Source organism: Fundulus heteroclitus, chromosome 13 (genome assembly GCF_011125445.2).
Source record: "Fundulus heteroclitus isolate FHET01 chromosome 13, MU-UCD_Fhet_4.1, whole genome shotgun sequence".
NCBI classification, from domain to species: domain Eukaryota; kingdom Metazoa; phylum Chordata; class Actinopteri; order Cyprinodontiformes; family Fundulidae; genus Fundulus; species Fundulus heteroclitus.
The window spans coordinates 25,060,579-25,088,355 of NC_046373.1; the positions used below are offsets into that span (position 1 = coordinate 25,060,579).

Genomic DNA, 27,777 nt, shown 5'->3' on the forward strand with positions numbered 1-27,777 from the left:
GTATCAATGTTACTTATTGTTCCTTAACCAATTAAACTAGAATTACTCACACTACCTTCAACATTAACTGGCATCCCTCCCTAGGAAAATATCTGTACCCATCTTTCATTCCAGTGTCTTTATCTTATTTTAAAAAGTAAAAAAATGTATTCAATAAGAGGTATCCTGTGCTTCAGTGGTAAAGCAGGTACAGCTCATTTCAAGTCTAGCCTGAAGCCATTTACTGCATTTCTTTCCCTTCTCTACACCTTGTTCCTGTCAAACAACTGATAAATATAGGTTACCGCTGCCAAACGTATTTAAAAATACAGATACCAATATGTTTTTGTCAATCTTTAATATGGGCAAGACAAGAGAACGTAATCATTCATGTAAGGATTTTTTTACGAGTCAGGAAATGGCTATAAGAACATTGCTACTTGGTAATGTTTCTCAAAATAAGCAGTCGAAGTGAGAACATGAGGACACGTGTTTTTCTTCACACCGTGTTCATTCAATTTCAGCAGGATGATATTAGAACAATAATGGAAAAAAAAAATTGCTTTCCGCTTCATCCATCTGACTATGACTGAACTTGGTGTATCATTAGATTTTCTTTCATCTTCAATGGCAACAAGCAAACTGCAGCAGTTCTGGTCACAGTTTGACTGGTTGAGTCATTACCACCACTCTCCCCTGCACTTTTGAAATGTTGGACGTTAGACCAGCTGGTCTTTTTTTGATTAGATAGGCCAGATTACATTGTTCTTGTTCTTTGCCCAACATGAAATATACAGAATACTTCTATATATGTACACGAAACAAAAATGACAAATGTGTTTTTTTTGCATCTGTTTGACTCAACCCTTCATCAATCCAGCTAAGAGAAACTTTTGAATCTCTCTCCTGTTAAGGTGCTGGCTGCTCCATAAAACCCGACAACGAGGAATGTCCTAACGAGTGCAGTGATCAGGGTCGCTGTGTGGACGGCAAGTGTGTCTGCTTCCCGGGCTACAGCGGGCCGGACTGCAGCAAGTCGGGATGTCCCGGGAACTGTGACGACCACGGGAGGTGCGTGGACGGAGAGTGCGTGTGCGACCCTGGTTTCTCCGGCCCTGACTGCTCCCAGAAGCTCTGTCCGGACAACTGCAGCGACCGTGGGAGGTGTGTGAACGGCCAGTGCGTGTGCGATACTGGTTTCACAGGTCCGAGCTGTTCCGAACAATCTTGTCCCAGAAACTGCAACAGAAGGGGGCAATGCGTCAATGGCCAGTGTGTGTGCAACGCCGGATTCACAGGTCCGGATTGCTCCAAAAAGGGCTGTCCGGATAACTGCAACAATCGTGGCAGATGCGTCAACGGTAAATGTGTTTGTGACACCGGCTTCACTGGTACTGACTGCTCTAAGGTCACCTGTCCAGGGAACTGCAACAACAGGGGGAGCTGTGTCAATGGACAGTGTGTTTGTGATGATGGCTTCACCGGCAAGGACTGCCAGGACAAAACATGCCCTAATGACTGTAATAGACGCGGGAGATGTGTGGATGGACGTTGTGTCTGCAACAAACCCTACACAGGTACTGACTGCTCTGAGATCACCTGTCCAGGAAACTGCAACAGCAGGGGGCGCTGTGTCAATGGACAGTGTGTTTGTGATGATGGCTTCACCGGCAAGGACTGCCAGGACAAAACCTGCCCTAATGACTGTAATAGACGCGGGAGATGTGTGGATGGACGTTGTGTCTGCAACGAACCCTACACAGGTACTGACTGCTCCGAGACCACCTGTCCGGGGAACTGCAACAGCAGGGGGAGCTGCGTGAACGGACAGTGTGTTTGTGACGACGGTTTCACTGGTGCAGACTGCTCTGAACAAAGCTGTCCCAGCGACTGCAGCAACCGTGGAAGATGCGTTGACGGCCAGTGCGTCTGTGAGGGCGACTTCACCGGTGACGACTGTTCCGAGCACGCCTGCCCCGGGAACTGCAACAACAGGGGGCGCTGCGTTGACGGGCGATGTGTTTGTAATGAGGGATTCGCCGGCGAAGATTGCTCTCAACAAGCCTGTCCCAACAACTGCAACAACCACGGGAGATGTGTGAACGGAAAGTGCATCTGCGACGTTGGGTTCAGCAGACCGGACTGTGCTGCCAGAGGCTGTCCCAATGACTGCAGCGGCAAAGGACAGTGCATCAAGGGAAAGTGTGTTTGCCGTCGAGGATTTACTGGACCTGACTGCAGCCAGTGTAAAGAGGGCTTGACTGGACCAAACTGTAATATTGGTGAGTCCTGCAGACGTCCTGATGATATTGATTCCTTGATCAGGTGTTCCTTTTTTCAGATGTTCCTTGTGCACATGACATGTTACACTCACGAGAAGCTGTAATTGAATAATTGATCTTTGTTTGTGGTGAAACATTACCCAGCTATCTGGCTGCACTGTAGGGGATCAAATTTACGGGATCACAAGCAAATACTTATATTTGTAACGCATTCTTTTTGTTTTTTTTGTTTGCTAATATTTTGTCTCATCTTGCAAAAAGATTTTTACTATTTATTGTGTTGTTTTCTAGGTGAGCAACCTTACTTATAGGCAAGAGAGCAAACACCCTAACCCAAGGGTGTCCAAAGTGTGGCCCGGGGGCCATTTGTGGCCCCTGTGCTGATGTTTTGCGGCCCTCCAACTGCATTTCAAGAAAGATTTGGCCCAACCAGCACTGGTGGCTGATGCAGATAGAAACATATTATTTTTTATTAGGGTACATTTACCTTACATTTACATTTAGGGTACTATAGACAAGTTAAAATCAATTGAATGTTTAATTTAATGTCCATTAATAAGCACGCTTTTTACATTTGCCTTAATTTCATAGTAAACAGGGCGACCTTTACTCCAATACAGACTTTGGTGCCTTAAAATCTGATCAGAATTAATTTAATAAAATAGGCTAAATACAGTTTAATATATATATTTTAAATGATCATATTTTGTTGGGCAGGTTAAGGAAAATCACAATATTTTTGTTTATGTTGTTGATTTTTATTCATCTTTTGGCCCTTGAGTACTTTCGATTTAACAATTTTTGACCCAATAGGCAAAAAGATTGGACACCGCTGCCCTAACCCCCAACGCATAACACTTCAATTTCCCTCCAAATTTCCTGACAGTGAATTTTGAAATTCACTTTTTTCCTTCTGTTCCATCATAAAATGATTTGTAGGATCGGCCCACCTCCCTCTGTCCATTGCGCTTGTGCTTTCATACTGTTGTTGTTTTTAAGTGATGTTACCAGGGTGTGTTTGCGCATTAGCTCGTCTGTCTGGAGGCGGTTCAAGCTGCAGTCATTCCGCTGACGGAACCGTTTCATTAATAGTGGAGCAGAACCTAGACCCGCTGCCCATAAAACAGCCTCATAATCGTGTTTAATGGGATTCTGCGATGCCCACGTCTGATACAAGACAGACAAGAGTGTTCTTCAGAGTGTTAAGTGTTTCCCTGAATGTGTCCAAGCATATACAGGGCTTGATGGAGAAGGGATGTCCCACAATCTGAAATACTCTTGTGGAAAAAACTAAGTGGATTGCAAAAACTTGTGCACACATAACTCAATCCCGGAGAAGGAAAAAATCAACACTTTTCCAACTAAAAACGCTGAAAAGAAGTCTGAAGAATGATGTTGTTTTAAAATGTTTCACTGTTCCAAATATAACAATAGAAGAGCATGTGTTTTCAGCATATTTGCAAAAACAGCTTTTGTAAGACATGTGGCCATCATTTAGCTTGATATACAGTAAAGAGTGCCGTCCTAAATGTTCAAACATTTGCCTTTGATTAGATTTAATTTAGTTTGTACAGAACACGGTGACTAAATAGCCACTTTATTCTGGCATAATTTACACTTCTAAACAAAGTCGTAAAATCAGACAAGAAATGACATGTATTTCTATTTCATGATGCTCCGGCATAACTAGTAGTGTCTCGAAAAACGAAAAGAAGAAACAAAACAACGGCCCGTGAGAAAAACTGCAGAGCAGTCCCGCACAAAGCACGTACATCTGTTTCCTTATTCAGCAGCAAGCAGACGATGCATACACAACACTCCCAAAGGGCCGCGCATTCATTGAAGCCAAATAACTTTTTGTTTTATCTGGTGCTTGTGTTCCTCCATTTCAACTGGAGTGGTGGCCCAGTGGTTAGAGCATTCTGAGAAGGCTGCAGGTACCCAGTTCAAACCCTGGAGATGCCACTATGGGTCCCTGAGCAACACCCTTTGCCCCAGATTAGTGCTGTAAAAAACAAAAGCTGCCCACTGCTCCCTATTGGATGGGTTAAATTAAAAAAAGACTAATTTTGTTAGCATGTACAATTGCAATGACAAATAAAGATTTATTTCATTCTATTGGCAGCCTGGCCCATATCCAAAATCTGCCCTGGATTTTGCATGTTCCCCTGAATAAGCCTCATCGTAGTCACACTGAAAATGTTTCACAAATGTTTTCAGTTCTAGACCAAGGAGATGCCCTTTGTGAAGTCATCTTCAACACATGGAGCATCTGTCTCACCAGCCTTATGGAAACACCCACTTCGAGCATTTCTAAACAAATTTTAAACGTGAATAATAAGAGCAGCGGGGCTACTCACAGCTGAGACCTAGTTTACTGGTTCTGTGTTGAATTTAAATCAGAGTGTATGAGAATAGAGAAAATCTTGACTTTATTAATTGGTAAAAATATGACCCCTTTTTAAATTTAGTCTTGTTTCAACCCTTTAAGAACTTTTTTAAAGACTACTGAGTTAAAACGCTTGCATTTGCATTACCTTCATTCATTACCAAAACAAGAAAGAGTAGCAGTAGAAAATGTATGGATTCGTCCTCCAGCAATTTGGTCTAAGTTTACATCTGGTAGCTTTTTAATCAAGACTTATCTTTATGTTTAAGGGAAGAATTACACTGGAGAATGATAAAGAACTGGTTTTAGCGAAGGTAGTCTGGCCGTAGAAGATTTCCGTGCAGTGCTTGTGTGATTTGCTTGTTAGACTTGGATGATTGCTTACGGGAACATTACGTCATGCTCTCAGTGAGTGGTGAGATTTTCAGCTCTACGTTTATGAGAGCCTTGTTGCACTTAGACGAGTCTGTGAATTATTATCTCAGTAAGCGATCATTCTGTTCATACATCAGCAGGGTGGCTCCACTGGGCAGAGCTCCTGAACTTTGAGAATGCATGGATGTTGTAAAAGAGACTAAATTAGAGTCATAAACAGCTGGTGGGGCCTTTTGGGTGGAGTCAATATTCGCCAAGCACATGTTCACGCTCTCCTCCTTAGGTGTGGAGATGTAAATCACAGCAAATACGATCAAAATAATGTCAGGCGAATCCAGCCAACTGTTGACAACTAAATATTGCAGATGGAAATGAGCCGGCAAGATGCTACTGCACTCTTGCTACTCACCTAAAAGGCTTTTTCCAACGGATTCCTACAACAATCCTACAGCTACAGGTATCACATCCGCACTGGGATCTGCTAAATTTCCTCAATATTTAGGGATGACCCATTAAATCCAATTTGTGAGTCTGTCAGATCCAGCTTGTGAAGCTTGAATTTCTTTTTGCATTGTTGTAAATTTATCAACCCCCCCTCCCACCCCCATGAACCAGTGCTTGCTCCTTTTCCTCTTCATCCTCCAGCTTCTTCACCAAATATCATGCAAGGGCTTCTCAGCTTGACAAATACATTTGGCATTTGAAAGCTTCTGCTCCTGTCGTTCTGAGCAGCAGCCCTAAACGCGCAATTTGGAGATGTGTGCACTCCTCTCCAAAAAGGAGCCTGATTGTGACACTGTATTCATAGGCAAGGTGATCATGGATTGTTTATTTCCTCTCCTCTGTGATATTATTTTTGTTCTTGGAGCGCTGCCAGCCCGCTGTTGGCGCCAGGAGGTTGTATCCTCCATATGAAGCCAACCCTGCTTTGAATTGTTTGATTTATCCATGCAGGGGGATTTGGTCCACAACTAGGCTCCTCCAATGTATACTAAAAATCCAGATATGAGAACATCAAGCTAATAAACCAACAAAATCTCCCAACATGGTTAAATCAGCCAGGGAACTCTCATGCTGTTTTACACATAACACCAAGAACTCTACAATCTACTCTTGACCCAGTAGATCTCTCCAACACCTGATAATGTTCATTCATGTTCTGGCAGATATTTAATGCCGTGGTGTGGTCTTTGTCCAGTGTGAAGGCGGCACATGTAGCCGATGTCTTTGCATCAGCCACATTATTAGAGCTCTGTTTATTGTCCACCTAATGATCCAGGTTTACCTTTTTGTCCTATTTCTGGTTTGGATTCAATCAACTCCTGGTAAAACCATCCGTGTCTTTCCAGTTTTATTCAACCCAAAGACTGAACGTCAGCCACATGATCCACAACCAGGCCCATGTGGGTTGTAAATCATAAACCTGGACATGGCTCTTAATGACAAAACCTCCCTCCATCATCTGAGCTGTATCCTTTTCAAGCAGATCAGATTAGCCTGAGTTTTCTACTTGGGGTGCTGAGAAGCAGATGGTATGATAGTGAGATTTAGTTTAAGTGCCAAAACGTGCATTTACTGATACGTGTGTTTGGTAAGATAGGCATCTGAGCTGAATTGTCAAATTGATGTCTACAGGTCAATTTGTTCCACTATGTCATGTACTCTATGGAGAGAAGTCCTTGTTTTAACAGGAGCTCATTTACTGCTGCGCTGTTTGCAAAATTCCCATTCAAACATGTACTCTGGTTTTCATTTAAGGTCTAAGAGGAGACTTTGTTCATCTACTGCACAAAGAGGATTATTTCGCAGGATTCTAGGGGACTGAGGAAAATCCAGACAGTTGTATAAATAGTCTATTTGAGAAGAAATGGTTGCTGTGTTTCAGGATGCCTGCTCATAATAGGACAATATGTTTCCCAAGAAGTCAAAAAAGGGTGTAACCTCTTTGGGAACAGTGCAGTTAATTCACACCAAGTTCAGCTTTTTTTTTTTTTATTTAAACTTTTGTGTCTTTTTGTAGCATTATTTTACTTTTCACAAGTTGTGTGTTTTCTCATGTTTCTTTGTTGATCATATGAATTCTGTTAGGGTGCTGATCATTTAGACTTTTGGGCAATTTAGTGCTTTAGCAGTTGTGGTGATTTTGAACCCGACCTTTTAATTCAATTCAATTTTATTTATACAGCGCCAATTCATGAAACATGTCATATTATTATTGTTATTATATTATTATTAAATATGAATATTTATTATTATCTCAAGGCACATTACAAAGTCAAATTCAATCATATTATACAGATTGGGTCAGATTATACAGATTGGTCAAAGATTTCCTATATAAGGCAGATACCTTTAAAGGTATCTGCCTGCGTGTCTATGGGCTGATTCGTAGCTGCCATTGGGAACATTTGGGCCCCACTTTGACGGTGAGTACGTTAGATAAATAGGAACTGACTAGCCTAGGTGGGGTCATAACCACAATCAATGGGAATATGGTGTAAATTAATCAATGAAATATTATTCTTTAAAATTAGATGTGAGCAATTGCTGATCATTGTTCTACTAAATTCATTGCAATAATCCATAACCATGACAAACAGCTGCTATGCAATGGTTGGGTGCATTGGTGAAAAAAAGTATTTGTTTACTGGTGTGAAATGAAAGTAGTATGATAATTGAACTTGATTCAGTGAATTGAATCAATGGGAATACACCATTCCGCTAAGTCTGTTTTTACTTGCTTCTGATTCAGAGCTACGGAAAAAAGAGCAGTCGCTGCTCTGAAAAGCTCATATTGTGGTTTTCTCTCTCAGCCATGACAGGTGTGTCCCAGCTGAGCGTTGAGGACATCACAGAGTCTTCTGTCACTTTGATTTGGACCCAACCTGTTGTTCAATATGACACTTATTACATCACCTTTACCAGCCAGGTAAGTAGATTTTCTTCACCCCACAAAATTAGGAGCCTGAAAACTGTGGCAGGTCGGTGTGTGTAGCAACGTTAACAGTCCAAAGTAATATTTTTTTTATGCACAATCTTTCTATTTTTATAAGAAATTCCTTTCTGAGACAGAATCGAATCAATATGAGCTACATCAGCCGATATTCCACTCCATCTATCCCATACTCCTCATTCCTTTTTTATTAAGCATGGCCTAACCGTAACAAAAACAGGTTTGAACTTGGTTTGTAGTTTCTCAACAAATCAAGTTCATTAATAATTAGGTGTGAAACATGTTGGACACAAAAAGAGAGCTTCCTGTTCATAGTCAAAACTTTTATCAATAAGAATGGACCATGTAGTAGTTATTGAATACAACAAAGCTGGCATTTTGTTGTTTTTGTGTATAACCTAAACGTACACATTTTTCAGGAAATCTTGAAAAACAAACGTATGGATTACAATCTATTTGCAGAAATTATTCTACTTACAATTTTAATATGAATATCATTTTGAATAGTTTCCTTTCCCTAAATGTTCAAATCATTCACTTCACATTTTGCCACTTTACAACAACAAAATTCAGTTTATAGTAAGGTTTCATGGCTGACATAAACTGGTGTATAAATGTGAAGTAGCAACAATATTTCAACTAAGTTTTGAAACACTTTTTAACCAGTCTAACCAGAATGGGATGGATGTATTCAACCCTCTTTACTCTGATACCTTTAAATAAAATCGACCATTTGCATATTGAATTCAGCTAATTAGTAGATGAGGTCCACCTGGAGGAGGTTTTCGATATGGACTATACACGCAGTTGTGCAGGATGACATTAGAAAGAGAGATTAAAGATTAGAAAAACAGAATTTTCCTGCCACTTGTGGTCTGTGTCACTTGTGACAGTGGCACAGGAGTTAGGGAGTCCGTCCTGTAACTGGCGGGTTGCCGGTTTGATCCCTTATTCCGACTCTCTCAGTTGTTGTCTCCCTGGGCAAGACACTTCACCCGACTTGCCTGCTGGCCCTGGTTGTCACTCTTTTCTCATAAATATATCACAAAAAATGTTACATTAGAGCAGAAACTCTACTTCCTTATCTCTGTAAGATGCTAAATGTTGATTACATTGTTTTATTTATTATGATTCATTAGTGTGCTTGACTATCAAGAAAGATGCAGAAATAATCTGAAAATGAAAGCAGGTGGAAATGATAACATAAAAGAAAACATCTGTTGGATTCAGGAAATGATTGTTGAATGTTTTCACTGAGCGGAGCTGCTACAAGAAGAATGGAGTCTGGTCTTGTTTTTGCCTGCTATCGCTCTATCAAACTCATTTTGGCTTTTTGTTTAAGCCAACAACAGACGGCTCTTATTTCCAGGAGGAGGTGATCGACAGTCATTGCACCTGTGCCAGAATCTAGCACCTCATTTTTCTTCAAAACACGTGTTGCATTTCCTGGGTGATTCTTCTCCAGTCGGATATCAGGACATTCCTCTTCCCTCGTGGGAGCTTCCCAAGGCTCGGCACGCAGGGAGGGTGTTTTTAGTGATAAAGTTGCCAGCTCAAACGGCATAAAACCATCTGCTGCTCTGGTTGTAACAGGAAACAGAAACATAGCAACAGAGTCTCTGTTGGAAGGAGCGGCTCAGTCTGCTGCTGAGGTTCACTAACCAGGCAAATCAAATATTCTTCCTCTTTTTCCTTTTCAGGGGTGACCAATGCATTGCTCCTATAGCAGAAGCAGTTGGATGTCTAGAGGCTTTCCTGGTTTTGTTTAGGTATAATTTATCAAATCGGTGTTCATTGCATGACCAATGAAAATGCAATTTACTGTCTATGACAGTAAAGATACAACAATTTATGTGATTGTAGTAAATACTTCACCCCTTAAGAAATGTAAAATCCTTTCTGTATGGATTGAGTTATAGAGGGTTAAAAACGTTTCAAACGAAATCTTACAAAACAAAAGAATTTAGCAAAATAAAGAACTAAGAAGTAGTTTATCTGCCCTTTCTTATATGTTCACTCACCACTTATTGACACATATACCAAAACAACATGGCAGAAACTTGCATTTAGGCTTCTACATGATACCAAGACAACTTGCTACAATTCAAACCAAGCATCAGATCAGATGGAAGGAAGAGGACTAATGCGACTTTGAATCTGCCGTGTTTTTTTGGTTTTTCAGAAACTAGTGATCCACTGTAATTTTCCACCACAAGCATCTTTCGGCTTTACAGAAAAGGTCCAGGTCATAAAAAAGGAAACTATCCAATGAGCGGAATTTGCGTGGATGAAAAAGGTTACTAGTGTCAGAGGTCAGAGGAGAACTGGCAACACTGGTTAGAGATGAAAGAGAGGCGAGAGTAGCTCAAATAACCACTTGTTACAGCCAAGGTATGCATATCAACCGCGAATGCATAGGATATTGAACCCTGAAGCAGATGGGCACCAGCAGAAAACCACTCTGGGTGCCACTGCTGTCAGCCAAGAACAGGGAAACTGAGGCTACAATTCCCAAAGGCTCATTAAAAATGAACGGCAACATTGAAAATACGTTAATTAGCCCGACGAGCCTCGATTTCCACTCCGGCATTCAGATTGTAGGATCAGAATTTTGCATAAGGAACATGAAGAAAATGTTTCAGACAGGTTTAAGAGATGTAATCATCTGAGGGAATATTTTACACGTAATTACAAAATCAGTATTGTTTATATAACATAGGCCTAGTCCATACATCCCTTAAAATGAATTATCCTAAAAACTCTCCGGCCAAAGTGGAGATTTATTAATGCTCCAGTTTTGAGCCTGCGTGTGTGCATGAAAAGACGGAAATTAATGTCCTCCATCACGGTCTGCGACTAATATTGCTGCTCTGCATCACACATGTGCAACCGCTGTTTATACACTTGGCCATATGGTGTATAAAAGTTAAATTGAAAGTGAAAAAAAGTGAATTTAAAAAATCAAAAAGTCAGATTTTTACATTGCTTCAGACACTTTGTATTTTTCTTGCAAGCCCAACTGCTGCAATACAGCGAGGGGCAGAGGAGAAAGAGCACTGAGATCAGCTGCATTGCACCAGCTCTCCGTTCCACTAGGAGGCACAATGCCGCTCAAAGCTGCCGGTTTGACACGATTCCCAATCGACATTGTCTATTGGGAATATAGACTTTACTTAACTTTATATTCAAATATGGTGTTTAAACGAAGCTCAACTTCTTTACCAGATCCAACCTCCTGCCACCATGATTCATTCCTAACAGGAAGTTGTGGTTGTTTTGAAGGATTCTGATTGGCTGACATTGCGATACACTGCCCCCTATACGAGTATTTAGAAAACAAAACGCTCAGTGGCGTATTTCTGTAGGTTGATTTGGATGAAAACGTTTCTAAAAAACCTGTAGCCATCTGCTGATGCCTACTTTCAGCAGGCATCATGTAACAAAACTTTACATGCATCAAAGCCTCTAAATGAGTTCACCATAAATAATAGCCACCCAAAATCACCACATCTCATACTCTACCAGAACACCTTTGGGTTGTGGCGAAGGGGGAGATTCCCATCATGGGATGTGCAGCCAACACATCTGCAATAGTTCAAGCTAATGGTTGGCGTGGAAAGGTTTCGGAAATATTTTCTTGGCACACTTTGTGGCACAACTTGGAAATCTCTGCCATAAATAATTCAGTTCTGAGGGCAAAAGCGGGTCTGAGCAGGTACCAGCAATAAGTACCTAATCAAGTCGCTGGTGAGTGCATGTTAAAATATAACAAATTGCAGATGCATTTCTCCTGTGATTTCCTGCAAAATATTATGGCCTAAGAAGTTGATTTTTAGTGGATCACGATCTCTGCACAAGAGACTCAGGTTCTGTTTCTTTTCAACTTCACCAGAAATAGACAAGAAATTATGCTTTGAATACTGCTGAATACTTTTTGGGTCTGACTGTTTTGGAAAGATTCAACATCTGGTTTCACACCAAAGACAGCAAGTGCAAAGGAGAACATTTATGAAGCAGCAAACATTTCAAACCGACCACTAGATTATCATTTTTAAAGGCGATAAATAATGCAACATCATGGTGGTACGTGATCTATTTCATACAGCAGTTAAGGATCAGCTTTAAATGCTGCATCAGAGTATGTCACAACCTGTCATTCAGCTGTTCTCCAGGACGGTTTGTCCACAAACATATGTGACGACTCCCCCGCAGAGGACATTAAAGAAGTGGAAAGTGACTAACTGTGTTGGCATTTGTCAGAAGTGTTTAGGAGACTGACTGAAACGGAGAAGGCAACCGAACAAAGAAAACAATTTCTAACCTCACTTTCTAAATTATTTAAATTTAAAACTGTCACTGAGATGAAAGGAGAGCCACTCACTGTTACAGATCACCGCAAACCATCTGGACAGTTTACCACCTCCATGCACATGTTGTTTCCTTTTCCTAAACATTTTTCCCCACGCACACCATGTTACGATGATTGTCACATTTTGTAATTATTTTCAACAGCCTTTTGATCTATCCAGCGATGACTTCATTGAGGAGTTAAGACTTTAAGACTCGAAATTGGTTTGGATGAACAAACACCAAATAAATATATTGATGGATGGATGGATGGATGGGAAACGGATCTCATTTTGTCCAGACCTATTTCTTTTAAAGGAGCTATAAGTGAGACATTTACTGTAAAATCAACCTAAATCATTCTCATTTGTCACCTGGGATGGAAGTAACATTCCCTATAAACAATCAATCATCTCCGTCAACAATGTCTCAGTCACATTTTTCTCCTTTCAAACCTACAGTTATGATCCAGAACTACTGCGGTTCAGAGTGTAGCCCGTGTTTACTTCCTGGTTCCAGAGCCAATCTTATGAGAGTTCCTAGAGTTTCAAAAACAGAGCACAGCGTTTGGTATTTTATTTTGCCTGCAAACACTGAACCCAGTAAGAGAAGCAGAGCAGAAATAGAAGAGAATACAATATCATAGACCTGTCCTGTGTAAGTAAAACTTTTGTGGCATTTCACAGCAACAACGGACCATTGAGTCATTGACAGTGGTTGCTTGTCAGTAGCGTGCGGTAGGGCACTAACCCCATCAATATTGCAAGAAAAAAAACGTAGACACACTAAAAATGAATGATGAAATTATGAGCAATCATCACATCTGTACTGTCTTAAATATTTTCAGCAATTTTTCAGCATTCTAATCTCCCTTTGTTTTCTTTTTTTTTTTGTAAGCCTCCAAATTTTAATGTTTCGGTACCGTGAGTGCCAGACAAATGAGTGTGTATGTACATTTTAACACTTTTAGCTTCCATGTGACTTCATGCTGGTCTTTAATTGGTTACTTAAAGATTCTCCTCAGGGTGCAGCTCTCTGCATCCATGGCCATTTAGGGTCTTGTATCATTATTAAACCACACTGCAAAAAACGGATCTAAAAATAAGCAAAATGTTCTTAAAATTTTTGTTTTTGTCCTAGATTTGAGCATGTAAATACAATTATCTACCAATGGAATGAGTATTTAGACCCCTAAAATAAAATAATTAGACATTCTGCACTTGAAATAAGATGATGGAGATGAGTTGTTCCTATTTTAAGTGCAAAAATCTTATTCTATTGGCAGATCATCTTATTTACCTGCTCGAATTAAGGACAGATACACTCATTTTATGAAAATATTACTTATTTTTAGTTCCGTTTTTGCAATGCAATCAGATTTATTCATCATTCCTGTTAATCAAAGTCACACCCCTGGCAGCTTAGATGTGCAGTCACTTAAATATACGGATGCAAACAACAACAACAACAAGAGAGGAGAAAATGGCGAAGCGGTCATTTATTTAGAAGATAATCATTTCATTAAGGTTTTTGCCGGAGGAAAAAAAAAAGAGGATAACAGAACTCGGACTTGACCGACCAGACTTAAAAATCCAGCAGCAGGCAAATGACCGTGGACCAATTGATGTTCAAGTAAGGTTTTCTTGTGTGGTAATCTCAGACCTCTGGTACGCCCTCCCCTTAAAAATGTTTTATCACCAGCCACAACTGGTCAGAGGTTTGTATAATTTTAGTCTTAACCAAACATGACCACGTTTGTTTGTTTTTTTACTGTTAGCTAAGTATAGATAGGAGGAAAAGTTTTACGTTGCCCATCAAAGCAGGTTCAAAACTGCTCAGCATCTTGCACAAAAAGGCAGCTGTGCGTTTTAATATTCTCCATGAATGGCTAATCAATAGTTTATCATGTTTTACAAAACCTGGATGTGCATTTCTACGAAGATAGAGTTAAATTTCATGGTATAGCCATGAGTTTTGGAGCATTAAGCAGGTGCAGCAGTCATTGCTTTACATTTTTGATTGATCTTAGATGTTGTGAATTAGTCTCTTGGGGCTGTGTCCCTGCTTCCTCAGAGTCCTCAAACAGCCAGTCACTGAATGTCCTTTGTTGCTTTTATAATCGACTTGATCTTCAAATTATTATTCAAGACAGGGGGACAAGAACTCTGAACTCAGGGGTTATGTTCAGGAAGGTTCAGTCTAACAGAAGAGTGGTGAGTGAAGGGAACTTCTCCAGGGAAAGGGAAATAATGCAGATGTGAGATGCTTGTTGTTATGGAAATATGTAAACACTGTCAAAAACATCGCGGCTGCCAGGGGGAATGACTTCACCGCCGAGGCACAGCTGTGACACAGGACAGGACACACGGACAGAAAGAAGGAGAAAGACAACATTCTTCCGCCCGTCGGCGTTTACAGATAAACGTGGAGGAAAAGTTCAGCCTGAGTCTGGAGGCGCTGAACAGACTCATACAAACAACAGATTAACTTGTCGAAACACGAAAAGTTGTGTTTACTGCGTCTTTTTGTTTGTCTCCTGGTTACAGCATCAATCTTCTTTTTCCTTTTTAACTTATCAGACCTAAATGCAAACAGAAAAAGACTTACATCACAATAGCTTTTTTAATCAAATTATTTCCTCGGGGGGGAAACTATTAGCGCTATAAACAGTGCTCTGTGAATGTGGACTTTCTTAGGCACAGATGACTGTCTTTCTTCCAGGAAATAATCCCTGGTAAATTTAAAGAGCGGTGCAATTGCTCCATTTTCTAAACATGTTTTGACCAAGTTTTGCCTGCGCTGCCTGCTGCGTTTCTGCAAAGATTCATGAGACAAATTTGTGAATTCACAAACATGTTCACCAAGTTTAACCGATGCAAAAACTTCACAGCTAACTTTGCATCTGCCACAAACACGGCAAGTGCAAAAGCAGCTAATTAGATGAAGAGGTGGCTTTTTTCCCTTCTTGTTTATCACAAACAGTTCCATTCTTTTGAATAGTACCTCTATGTGCCTTTGTTGAGGTAATTAAAGAGGCACACAAACGGTAAAACCCTGTTAAATCATTACTTTTGTAAAAACAATTGACTTAAGATATATAAAACTAATGTTTCACATTAATGTGTGTAACATTAATATAAATATTATATATATATTAATATATTTCATGCTTCACAAAATATGAAACTCCTGCACATACTGACATATGTCCTTTTCATTTATCAACATTTGCTCCTTTTTTTTTTACAAAAAAAAAAAAAAACAATCTAAAGGAACTTTACTGTCTTGGCTACAAAGTAAGACAATGTTGTTGCAGTATCAGGATCCTAAACTGGATTAAAAAATTTCATGTACCAGAGCAGATCACATTTGGTTTTAATTTCTGCAACATATCAATAATTTCTTTGAGAAAACACGCCCAAAAGATGAAACTGCACTGGAAATCACTTCCTATGATGGTAAGGCATCAACATTCTCTAAAGGTTTCCAATATAGAAAACTAGAAAATCCAGACAACAGAGTGACATTATATGAAAATATTTGATGTAATGCTTTTTCTATTTGGGTATCCCTTGGAAATCCAATAATTTCTTAAAATATCCCTGTTCCCTGGCAGATGTTTCAAAGTTGTTGTTTTCTTCTCTACCTTGTGCAACAGCCACTGAACAGCATAAGCTTTAAAAAAAGAAATGTCTCATCTTCTGTATCTGATCTCATCTTGTCTCTGGGTGTAACCACCACGTCCTCCCTTCAAGACGTTTTCTGAGCGCATTTTTCGGATTGGTCCTCCCAGGCTCTAATCTGTGACAGCTGTAACTTTTGGCTGATTTTAATGTTTTGCTCGTTTCCTCTTTACAGTAACAATTACAGATACATTTTGTTTCAAAGTCATTTACAGTTATGTTTTTTTTCCCATTGTGGCAATAACACAACATTGCAGAAGGATTTGACACAATTGTTGAGAACCACTTTTAGGGAGAAAGATATTTTTGGTAATTCATGTGGATAAGAAATCACAATGAACATCATGTTATAATCATCCTGCATAATCAAAAATGAAATATGTGCTGATGATCACATGGGCATATAAATCTTTTAGATAAAAGAACGACAGAGCAGGAATATTTATGAGGATATCAGTAGTCCTTGGCTTTCTTAGTCGGACAAAGTTGTGCTGAATGAAACGATGAACAACCGGCTCTGCCTCAGGAAAGTTACAATTTGGTTTTCTGAATGAAATAAAGTTAATTCAAATCAAAATTACAGGCTTGTTCTGAAGTTTTATGTGGATGAATCACACAGAGCTATATGTGGTCAAAATGGGCCACTGGCCTTGCAGTGGAAGCAGACCACTTAGTTTCATTAAACTATAGTTTAACTCATTGCCAGTTTTCCCCGGTGGTCACCAGTGGAACATTTTATATCCGTTGGTTTCACTTTCCAAGGCCCTAAAACGATACCAAGAGTCCGCATAGAGGGAAAACCTTTGGCAGGTTGAGCTGGTGGACATGCAAACATAATCTGTAAGTATAGTGTCCAATATCTCTTACTACATCTATGCTTTTAAAAAAAAAACATTTCTCATTTTGCAGGAAAGATTAAAATACTAAAATACAAATTCTACCACTGAGTTAACTATAGCTTACAACCAAATGTGATACGCCACAGTCCAAACACAAATTTCAACGAAGAAGAAGTTCGGCTTTAAGACTTCAGTTGGATTTTCCAGCTTAAATATGGAGTTTAACAGCCGTCGAGCCAACACTTTAACACCACAGAGTGCGAGTCGCTTTTAACGCACGTCTTGAATTTATTAGAAGCCTCGGTTTAAATGATGTCATCCTCATTATCATGGCAATGAATGGAGTCGCTTTGACACGAGGACACTAATGTGGGCAACCGGCATAGTGGCCAACTTAACAAACAGCTGGTGTCCATTTAGCGCAAGGCTTGGTATCCATTCATTAGAAAGCCCAGCCGAGCAACTGTTTAATAATGCCGCTTCGCATTCACGGAAAGTCTTACTGTTACAGATGCATGAACAGATTATTGAGAGTTTTTGGAACTTGGAAAGCTCGCCAGACCTCCTCCTTTTCTTATCAGAGCAGATTTTTAAAAGATGTTTGAAAACCAAGAGGGAAGGTGTGAGTAGTGGATCGTTCAAGCTCAGCACATCAACTAGGTCTGATTTCGCTTTAAATACCTGCACATTTATATCAGCAAAAATCAGCTCATTTTAGCTCTTTTGTTGTCTTCTTTCAGCTACCCAAATACTAATCAACTATTAGACTTTTTGTGAGCCAGGATGCACACAAATAAACTTCACTGGATGAACCTTTATTTAATTTTTTTCTTATGTTATAACTTTTAGAAGAGGTACATAATTTCCTTTAATAACTAGTTATGTTATACCTATTATGATTGTTTTAAGAAAATGTTCATCTAAGCCCCCTTTGTGCCAGATTAAGAAGACCCTATGGTCTCTCAGAGCCTCAGTAATCGTAGCTAAATCACAGCAAAACCTCATTTTGTTTTACAGGCAATCATTATGTTGCTTCCTACAAAGTATACACCAAATGTTTTTTTTTCTTCTACATTGAACATTTTATCAGGAGTATGTGACAATGCAGGTCAAAGTGGTTGCTGAACAGAATTCATTACACCATGCAGCAAGCCATACAATTATTACTGAGTAAAGAAATGTATGCACCCTCAGCAGCCATTGGGTTCCTACATTCTGATTTGAACTGAGACTCTAAAGTCTGGGGGGGTTTTATCGATGGCACCAGGACAAAAAAATAAATCCCATTTTGAACCCTGCAAGCCACAGCTCAAGCTTTTTTTTGTTTTACATTTCATCGTGTAGAACTCAAAACTACCTTCTGTCTACCAGACACCAGCAGAAGTGATCCCTAGCTAAGAGCTCCACTCCAGAAGCATGATACTGATCTAGTATTTATTTATTTTTGTACAACGGCTCTAAACATGGCATTGTATTTATTGGTGTGAAGATCATATGTGTTTCTTGCAACTGCTTCCTGAGACTTTTTTTTTTTTTTTTTTTTATCAAAGCCAGGGAAATGCCTGTTCCGTTCCCAAAAACTTACTTGGAACAAAGCTAGCCCTTGTTTCACATTCTCTGATGCACACTGTTGTGTGCAGGCTGTACATCCTGGATGAGCTGCCACTGCTACCTACTCCTCTAGGTCTCATTCGGGACCCAGATATGCTGCCAATATAATAATGAAACACCTGGATCTCTTTTTGGATGTTTTCTGCATAGTCTTGATGGATCTCTTATGGATTTTCAGGGAACTCTCAGGTTCGGTCCTGTTTAATTCGAAGTGGTCTGCTCTCTTAATGTGCACCAGAGGACCTCCCCTACACCCTGTAAATGGCATCCACATTCTGACTTGTTTTTAACATCGTAGTGCAATCTTAATCCTGCTCTGAAGGGGGTCTAAACACTCCTTGAAGCACAAATGTTGAAGCAATGCTATTTTTTAAATCACAAAGTCCAAACATTGTGATTACTTGATTCATTTATTAACAAATACTTTCTTTTTTTACATGTCTCACATCTTTAATTTCTTTAGTAGTCACAGGTATAGCGGGAGATAACCCCTCCCCACAGCTACTTTATTGAACCCAGTTTCTGTGCTGATCTTTCAGAAAAGTAGCTGCTTATAACACAGGACACTCAAAAAAGATTAACACAGACAAAAAAAAACAATATCAAAATATGGACTTATGTTCGCAGAAGTATTATTAGCATCTTGAAAATGTAATCCCAAAGCTGCATTGTCACTGAGTGGAGAAAATAAATCATCATTTCAAGGATAAATACAAGGTATACAAGGCAAGCTCTGTTGCACCAGATGCACTTTTATATCATAAAACAAAAAGAGTGTAATCTAACTTCTTGGTCACCTACCTCTCTGGTAGTTACTAGCAGCCGTAAAGCACTACAATAATTTCAAAGACTTAAAATTCTTAGTGGGAGCCACCAACATCAACCACTCTCTCTTTTTATCCTGGCCGTGCAGAAGGAGACAGATCAGCAGCTCACCCTGGAGGTGGATGGGAGCCTGACCACCTTCACTCAGACGGGCCTGGCAGCCGGTCAGGAGTACATCGTCAGCATCGTTGGAGAGATTAACGGCAGGAGGGGAGTTGAGAGCACAGCTGAATTTATGACCCGTAAGATTCCTACTGTTTGTCTTCCATTTATTGAGGATGTCGACCTCTTGTGCCTCCAGCTTTTGACTTTTGTTTTCAAATATATATATTTTTTAATTCCCTAAATACCTGTCACAGGATCTGTTTCAGGTTTCAAAAAAGTTATGAATCAATTTTTGTTGTATCAATGCACAAAATGGAAAGTAGACAGATGTGTCAGAAAGGGAAATAAGAAAAAGATGAAATTTGAATTAAAATGTTTGGAAATGCAACATGATACATTTGAAAAAAAAAACTTAGTTGGATGTATACTGGCTGGAAAAGAAAATTCTGACTAATTTCCTGGCACTTGTGAGCTGTGGTGGACCAGTTTTGCCATAATCAAGAATAAATACAGAAATAAATAATAGCTTGCAATAAATGTAAAGGAAGGTCTAAGTAGATCTTAAAATTGCCTTTGACTGTTCTAGTTAAACAGTTTTACTGTTTTTAATGTTCTTTTTTGTTACTATATTCTATCCCTACTTGCTTTTATTCAATTTTCTATCTACATTTTATTATTTTGGTATATCTTAATCATGTAAAGCACTTTGTATTGTCTTGTACTGAATTGTGCTATATAAATAAATTTGCCTTGCCTTGCCTTTATTAACCACATCGCAGTTAGCAGTGAAGCTACATTAAAATAGTAAAAACAGTAAATTGTGTCTTCTTCTTCAACATGTCCAGTCATCTCTGGTCCGAAAAACCTCCAAGTTGTCAAGACCACCACCACGTCAGCAGTAGTCCAATGGGAGCAGGCGCAAGGAGAGATTGACAGGTACCGTTTAACCGTCACACCCAACGACGGAGCGGGGAGGACTCAGGAAATGACCGTAGAAGCTGGCCAAAGCTCTGCCCAAATACAGCAGCTAGAAGCGGGCCGTTTGTATGACGTGTTGTTGGTGGCAGAGAAGGGCGTGATCCGTAGCCAGCCAGCGACCGTCCAGGTGGTTCCCGGTGAGTAGAAAACGTCCTGGTGGAAGACCTCAAAAGCTATCTGGTGAAGATTTTCTCTTCAATCAGTGTGCAAAATCAACAAACATGTTTAAGTAACTACTCTACAAGTTTAACTTCTAATATCCAAGTCAAGCATTTCTTTCTCTAGGCAAGGGAAGACAGCTGTGGAGTTGAGAAACGAACGTGCATGTGTCCAGACACCTCATTATTCCAAGCATCACATCATACAAAACACATTACAGGGAAGTCTGTAAAAGTTAATGGAGTAGTGCCCTAACTTCCCCAGCTGTTCCTTTGCTCAGTGTGGATATTTCCTTCTCACCGGAGGCACAAACACCAAGTCTGTCCAGGGAAAACACTGTTTATGTGTTAATTTTCTCCTTGCAGGTTCTTCGTCCAACGTTGCCATAGTTCCTTATTTGTTCAAAATTGGCAAAGCATCTTGCATATATCTTAAATGTTTCTTCTTAAAAATCTTAATTCATAATAAACCTGCTTTTCTTCCTTTTATTAGATATGACATCTTCTGGATTGCTGCAACATTTGATGACCTTAACGTTTAATCCAAATGCTCACTGCTCTCACATCTTTAGGCAACACTTTCCCAAAGGCGACTATCGAGGATTTGACCATGCGGGTCACGCAAGCGCCAGGGCAAGACGTTGGCAGCATCAGCAGAGACGTCTCAGCCTCTGTGTCTGCCAGAACTGGACCATCGCTCAACAGTCCGGTGGCAAGAAACAATACCAGACTCAAATTTAGAAGGCCCCAGCCGACAAAGCCGTGGCTGTTCAATGCAACCAGAGTTGTGCCTGGACGAAGACCTTATGTGCCTCGTCCTTTGCACAAAAACCCAATGGTGTCGAAAAAAAGCGAACAGAAAGAAATGAATAAAACTAAACCAGATGTCCATATCATCAAGGAATCTGTGACAGACCAGAGTGAAGAGGCATCAAGCTCTGAGAGGAGTGGTAACCAAAGTCCAGCTGTGATGCCTGGGAGTGATTTCGATCCAAACGGGGAAAGGACCTCAGAGGAACCATCTTATGCTGGCTCACAAAGGCAACCAGATGCTGGCATTGCTGAGGCTGAAAATGACACTCATTCAGTGTCCTCGGAACCAACAGGGAATATTCACAGCCAGGAGAAGAAGTGTTTGAATAAAATTAAGTTAACTCATGTCAGATTGCCTTTAAAGAACAGAGGCAACGGGTGCAGAGAGGATGGGATAGGAGGCAAAACATTAAGTCCAGAGGAAAGGTCGAGCCCAGAGGAAATGCCTCCTAATGAAGAGAAGGGCCTAGATCACCCACCAGACCCTTTACACAAACTTATAACTGATACTTTTAGAGATATTAATATCACAACAATCTCAGTCCAGCTGGCGGAACCGCTGAACCTCTCGGTTGATGCAGATATGATAAGCAAACAGATTTTAAGGGGTCTGAAGCCGTTTCCTTCACTCTTAGCCTCTTCCCCCTTAACTGCACAATCGTCCTATGTATCAGACACCAAATCATCATCACCTGCTGCAGAACCACAATCCTTACCACGCTCCTCACTAACAGATTTAATACAATTACCTTCCTCATCAAAACCGTCCCTGCCTCTGTCCTCTCCATCATCGTCCTCAACCAGCTTGGATGACTTAGAATCACAAGGAAGCATTGAACTGGACTCTAGCTCCAATGCAGGACATACGGAGAATAGCGACCTACCTAGTTCAGAAGAAAGTGGCAAACCCCCTTTCCAATACACTCATCCAAAACGGGGATCCGCACGTCGCTCCTACCCAAAACTTGAATTATTTCAAAACAAACCCCATCATCATTTGAGTGATCCTGTCAATTCTGCCCCCAATTTAAGAAACACCTCAGTGAAGGAAACAAAGAATGTATCATCTTCACCATCTTTGTATGCTTCAAGAAAATCACCCTCACTGGAAGCAAATCTACCTGTGAGGGACGGTAATGGAGAGGGAGACGGAATAACCACAAATGCAACCGCCGGGATGAAAGAGAGCCAAAAACACATTCCGACAGAACGTTTACGTATCCCTCTGCGACGCCCCCCTCAGAAGGGGACTTACCTACGCCGTCTGCCTCCAAACCTTCACAACAGAACCCGGCCAATTTCAAGGGATTTGACTCAACACTCCAAGTCTTCAAATTCAAACACAGATTCCCTGAAAGAACAGATGCTTCCCATTGCATTGACAAAAACATTTTCTAGAGACACTGTGCCATCTGATACTGTACCTGTAACTGAAGGAAATGAAGAAAGAACCGGGGCAAGGTTCCCCAAAACAAGCGTCTCAAATGAGTTTCATCAAATTACAAGGGAAACAGCTTTGCCTTCATCCCGCCAGCCAAACCTTCGCCACCCACACCAACGTGGTGAATCGGTCCAAAACAAAACATTTACAAACCCGAGATACCGCCAACAACCTCACCGAGGTACAATACGCCGACCTTTCTTTAAGAATAAGCTAGATGGAAGCACCTCTACGATTGGAAACCAAACTAATGAACTAGGAAAAGAAAGTGCTGTTAACAATCCTGAATCACAAACAGGAAAGCAAAATGTACACAGGTTTACCCATAGCTTCCAAAGGAATCTTTCAGGTGAACAGGTCAATGGCATGTTAAGACAAAAGGCAGGTATGCATGAACAGAAAACCCCTGTTAGCACAGAAAACGCCCTGATGCAACCGGACACTCATACAGGTTCGGACATTAAAGAGAGAGATGATACTGACAGAGATACTGGTGCCACAAATCAACGTAGCCCATCTGTTCAAACTGATTTTAAACACTCAAGACTAGTCACACTTCCAAGGGGACGACCCGCATCTACAACTATTATAGCGCAGCATCAAGATGGCCAAAGTATCGATGGAATACAAACGAAAGAGCTTTCAAAAGCCAATCCTACTGCAACAACAGCTTTTGATACTGAAACTGAGGAGTCAGAAGGTCCTGCATCTGAGGTTTCTTCTTCAGGAGACAAAAGAGAACCTCTGGACTTTGTTGGCGTGACTAACCAGACCTCTGATGGATTCACAGTCATATGGGATTCGCCAGAAGGCAAGTACAAAAACTTTGTTGTAAGTAGAACAGAGGCTGAGACAGACGAAGGGCCAAAGCAGAAGGAAGGTAAACAAGACGAGGTTAAGGATCAACATAGCAGCGAATTATCCTCAGAACATGGAGGTGGTAAGGACAACAACAAAGTACCTGAAGACTTCCAAGTCCCAAATGCCCAAAAAGGTGCAGCGGACAAACCAACAGACAAGGACAAACCCTTCAGACAAGTGCTGCCCGGTTCTGCTCGCTCCCTCCAGTTTGAGCATCTACGTCCTCAGACGGAGTACACCATAACTTTGCTTGGAAAAGGTCCTGGCGTTCTATCCAGACTGCACAAGCTTGTCATCAGTACAGGTACTAACAATGGTGACAGATAGAGGAACAACATCACTGTCAGTGTTGTCAAGTCTTGGTCCAAAGAGTCACTTTTTGTTCTTACACTCTAGAACCTCTCTGCGTTTCAGTCTGCTCAGAGTATATTTGTCATTTGTGTCATGCCTTCGCAGTATATCACGTTGTTTGTCACTTTGCTTGACCACCACTGGATATATTTGCTTGCCATCAAATACTCCCTACATTTCTGTTTCATAAATGTGTTGTACTCTTGTAAGCTATGTCTGATTTGTCATCCTATGTTTGTCATGTGAACATACATATATTCACTCTTTTTTTTTAGCACATTGATGTTAAATAGTCTGTTTGATGTTCTGTGTTAATGTTGAACTGAAATTGTACCCTAATTTTCCAGCTTCCATTAATGTGCGAAATACTCATATATTCATGAATAACCAGTAACCACCTTATAATAATACCACTCTGATCTATTTGATGTCAACCATCAGATGCCGTTGCTGTAAATTGCCATTTCATGATCTAGAGTCAAAAACTTGCAGGATTTATCTTTTTTTTTTTGGAGCTACAGGTGCCCACATTTGGACCAAAATTAGATGGGATGAGAAATAACTTTTTAACTATCAATAGCTATTAAATCCTTTTGATTGACACACTGCTCAAAGGTATCGATTTAGCTAATTGCTCTAAATCACTTCCAGCATTTCTTTATTTTAATTTTCTTCAGTTTAACACATTTGAAAGTGGTGTCAATGCTTTTAATTAAATTTCTGTATTGACCCCGTTTTTAATGATTCTAATAGCTTGATGAAATGGTTACATTTTAAAACAAAGCACACAATATAGGATTCATAAATCATACTAAATAGTTCCCATCCTGACCAACCCATTTTCCAGTCTAACTAATTTCATGCTATAATCAGCTGAGTTGACATCAACACGCCAGTAACCCCTTAACTCCATTTATTCACTGCTGCTCTGGTCTTCTCTCATTTAGGGTAAGCTAACAGCCAGCTTCACTGACACCCCTTCACCACTCACCCAAACCAGGGTAAGACCACAGCTGGTCATTCTGCATTTGGTCTATATAATTAACTTTTGTGATGAAATGCAAGAAAACAAAAAGATAATTTCAAGTCACTTTGAAGCTTGACCATTTTGGGTGTCAAAAGGAGATAGAAATTGTTCAGGTTCAAACTGTCACACATGCACAGCTTTACTTTATAAAATCAGATAATTGTAAAATATAAATATGGGTCTCAGTATGTAAAACACTATCCTGTCCCAATGGTCATTCTTTAGAGTTTAGGTTACTCCTTGGAGTTTATTTGTCTAAATTAAAACAAAAAGTAATACTAAAATTCTCCAAAATTTCTGCCATAAATGTGCATATGATTCTTTATTTCCAGCTCATATTATTGTGTTCATCTAATATGTAATATGTTTTCATTCACTTTTTAATAACCTCAAAAACAATTTCTTTTTCTCTGTGTCATTATCATTTATTTCTGCCATGCTTCTGTTTTCAGGTAATGACTGGCCTGCTAACTGCTGTATTCATTAAGATTCATGAAGTTGCCATTCTCTCCTTTTCTACTGCAGGATCCATCATCTGCATTTATTTGTCACTGTCTGCGTGTGTATAACTTGTATACTGTATATATGTTTGTGCTGCACATATATACACATTAACTTACTGGAGCACCGAAAGAAAATGTGTAAATGGATAAATAAGATTGAGACCAGAGTTTTTTGCACAATCCATTTATCCGTTTTCCCCTTTTTCTTTGTTAGATTGTCATTTTCTTTGCCTCACTTTAATGATGTCTTTATATGATCTCATATGTGATTCTTGCTTTGTTAAAATATATTACATCATATATTTTACTTTCTGACCCCACTTCCTTGCTTTAATTTACCTTTACTCTCTGTGGATTTTCTTCCTCCAGGGCCAGAGCCTCCATCCAACATAGTGTTCAGCAAGGTGACGGAAAACTCTCTGACAGTGTCATGGACAAAGCCAAAAAGTTCTGTTAATAGTTTTAAAGTCACTTACACCAACGTAGATGATGGTAAGAAATAAAAAATTACAGAGAACTATCTTTAATTTTACTTTTCTTCACTTCAGTTCACCTACTGCTGTATTTTACCTTATTTAGCTTTATAAAAATTGCATTGAAAACAAAATAACTGGATTTTAGATATATAATTGGATAAATAACTCTATACCCAATTTAGGAATTTTTTCCCCCAATATTGATCCAAATCAGTTAAGATTTGGCTTCATTATGATGTAGAGTCCCATCCTGATACTACAAAAAAGTTACCTAGAAAAATTCCTTAAAACATTTTGATGGTGTCTGCTACTTGGAGCGTATTTCCAAACCCTTCAAAAGGTTAAAGGCAGAGTTCTCGTCTTTTCTGGAAATGTGAGTAATACATGGCCATATTCGTTTTTCAATAACTGTGCATGCACAAGACCATCTTACCTACTCTTCCACTTCTCAGGAGGATTGTGTGAAAAATCTATGAACTTCACTTTGGTCTTATTTGAGGGACAGAACAGGACTTGTGCAAGATGAGACATGAAAGCACCTGATTGGTTCTTTCCATGCAGGCCGAATGCCAAGGATTGGTCAGAGTTTTTACAGTCCTGTGATGATTAATGTGGAGATGAACCCAGAGTTCAGCCAGACACGGTAGTAATCCTTTTGAGGTGTTTATTGAAGGGAAGGTGAGAGAATTAAACAGGCAAACAGACAGGATCCAGGCTGATGATGATACAGACATCAAAAAGCTGTGCAGACTCAAAAAACAAAGAACAGGTCAGACAAGACAAAATGCAGGAGGGCTCTTACCAATGAAATGATTGTGAAGTCCCGGCAACAAACAGAGAACTAAAAGAGGTTTAAATAGGCGGGCAGACACAGCAGCAGGGAGGGACTAATTAACCAAAACCAGGTGGAAATAATTAAGGGAGCAAACAGGACAAGTCTAAAAATAAAAATAAGCCTAAACAGAACAAACTAAAGACAGAAGAACAGGCTAAGACTAAAAGTGATAACAACAACAAGGTAAACCAAAACATTACACCAACAAAATGAGGATCCAGACAAGACAGAACTCAAAACAGCAAGATAATCAAAGACAGGAGAGAGGAGAAAAACAAGGACTAATAACATAAACCAGAACTATAATCGGAATATTACAGTCCTGCAGCTTTCACAGAGATGTATTTTTTTAACCTCCTTTTTCTGAATACATAATGTATTGACTACTGTCGGGATGGAAGGACCATTTCACCCAGTATAACAAAAAGTGTTTCTGAACAGGATGACCAACTATAGCTGTAAATTAACAATAAATTTGTGTGTGGTTCTCTGACCGTTCCATGAAACTCACCAAATTGATGTCAGGATCACGTTCTATTCTTTTATCAGCTTAAAATGCAAACAATAACACTGATATATTGTGGCTTTTATTCTAAAAGTATTATTTTGAAAGGACCAGTTAAACCCATTTCACTGGTTGAGTTCCAGAGGTATTGAATACTGAATATCCTAATTCTGCAATAATTTGCTTTGTGACATATGAAGGCTTTTATATTGTGGTGGTCGTCTAGTTCTTATTTTGAAAGTCCAGCATAGCTCTACTTTTTTCACTGATTACTTTCAAGAAGTAATATTGAACCTACTAGCAAGACTGTTTTCTTCCCATTTTTATACTACTTGTTGATAATTAGGCTTGTAGCATATTTTCAGTGTAACTCATGTTAAACAAAACTTAGAAAACGTTGTTCTGATGCATCATAAGCTTATTGTGTTTTTTAATTTCTTT

The 27,777-nt window shown here is 39.7% G+C and overlaps 1 protein-coding gene across 2 annotated transcripts in view; it reads left to right on the forward strand.

The window, feature by feature from the left end:
- Positions 1–27,777, forward strand: part of LOC105915855 (tenascin) — a 51,360-nt gene that overhangs the window by 15,315 nt on the left and 8,268 nt on the right. Inside the window, exons 5-10 of one of the 2 annotated variants that reach the window (XM_036145477.1) lie at positions 894–2,261; positions 7,839–7,954; positions 19,372–19,525; positions 20,234–20,503; positions 21,097–23,943; positions 25,890–26,012. In XM_036145477.1, the coding sequence (XP_036001370.1) occupies positions 894–2,261; positions 7,839–7,954; positions 19,372–19,525; positions 20,234–20,503; positions 21,097–23,943; positions 25,890–26,012 (4,878 nt within the window). The remainder of the gene's footprint in view (positions 1–893; positions 2,262–7,838; positions 7,955–19,371; positions 19,526–20,233; positions 20,504–21,096; positions 23,944–25,889; positions 26,013–27,777) is intronic. The other variant, XM_036145478.1, reaches the window with a different exon arrangement.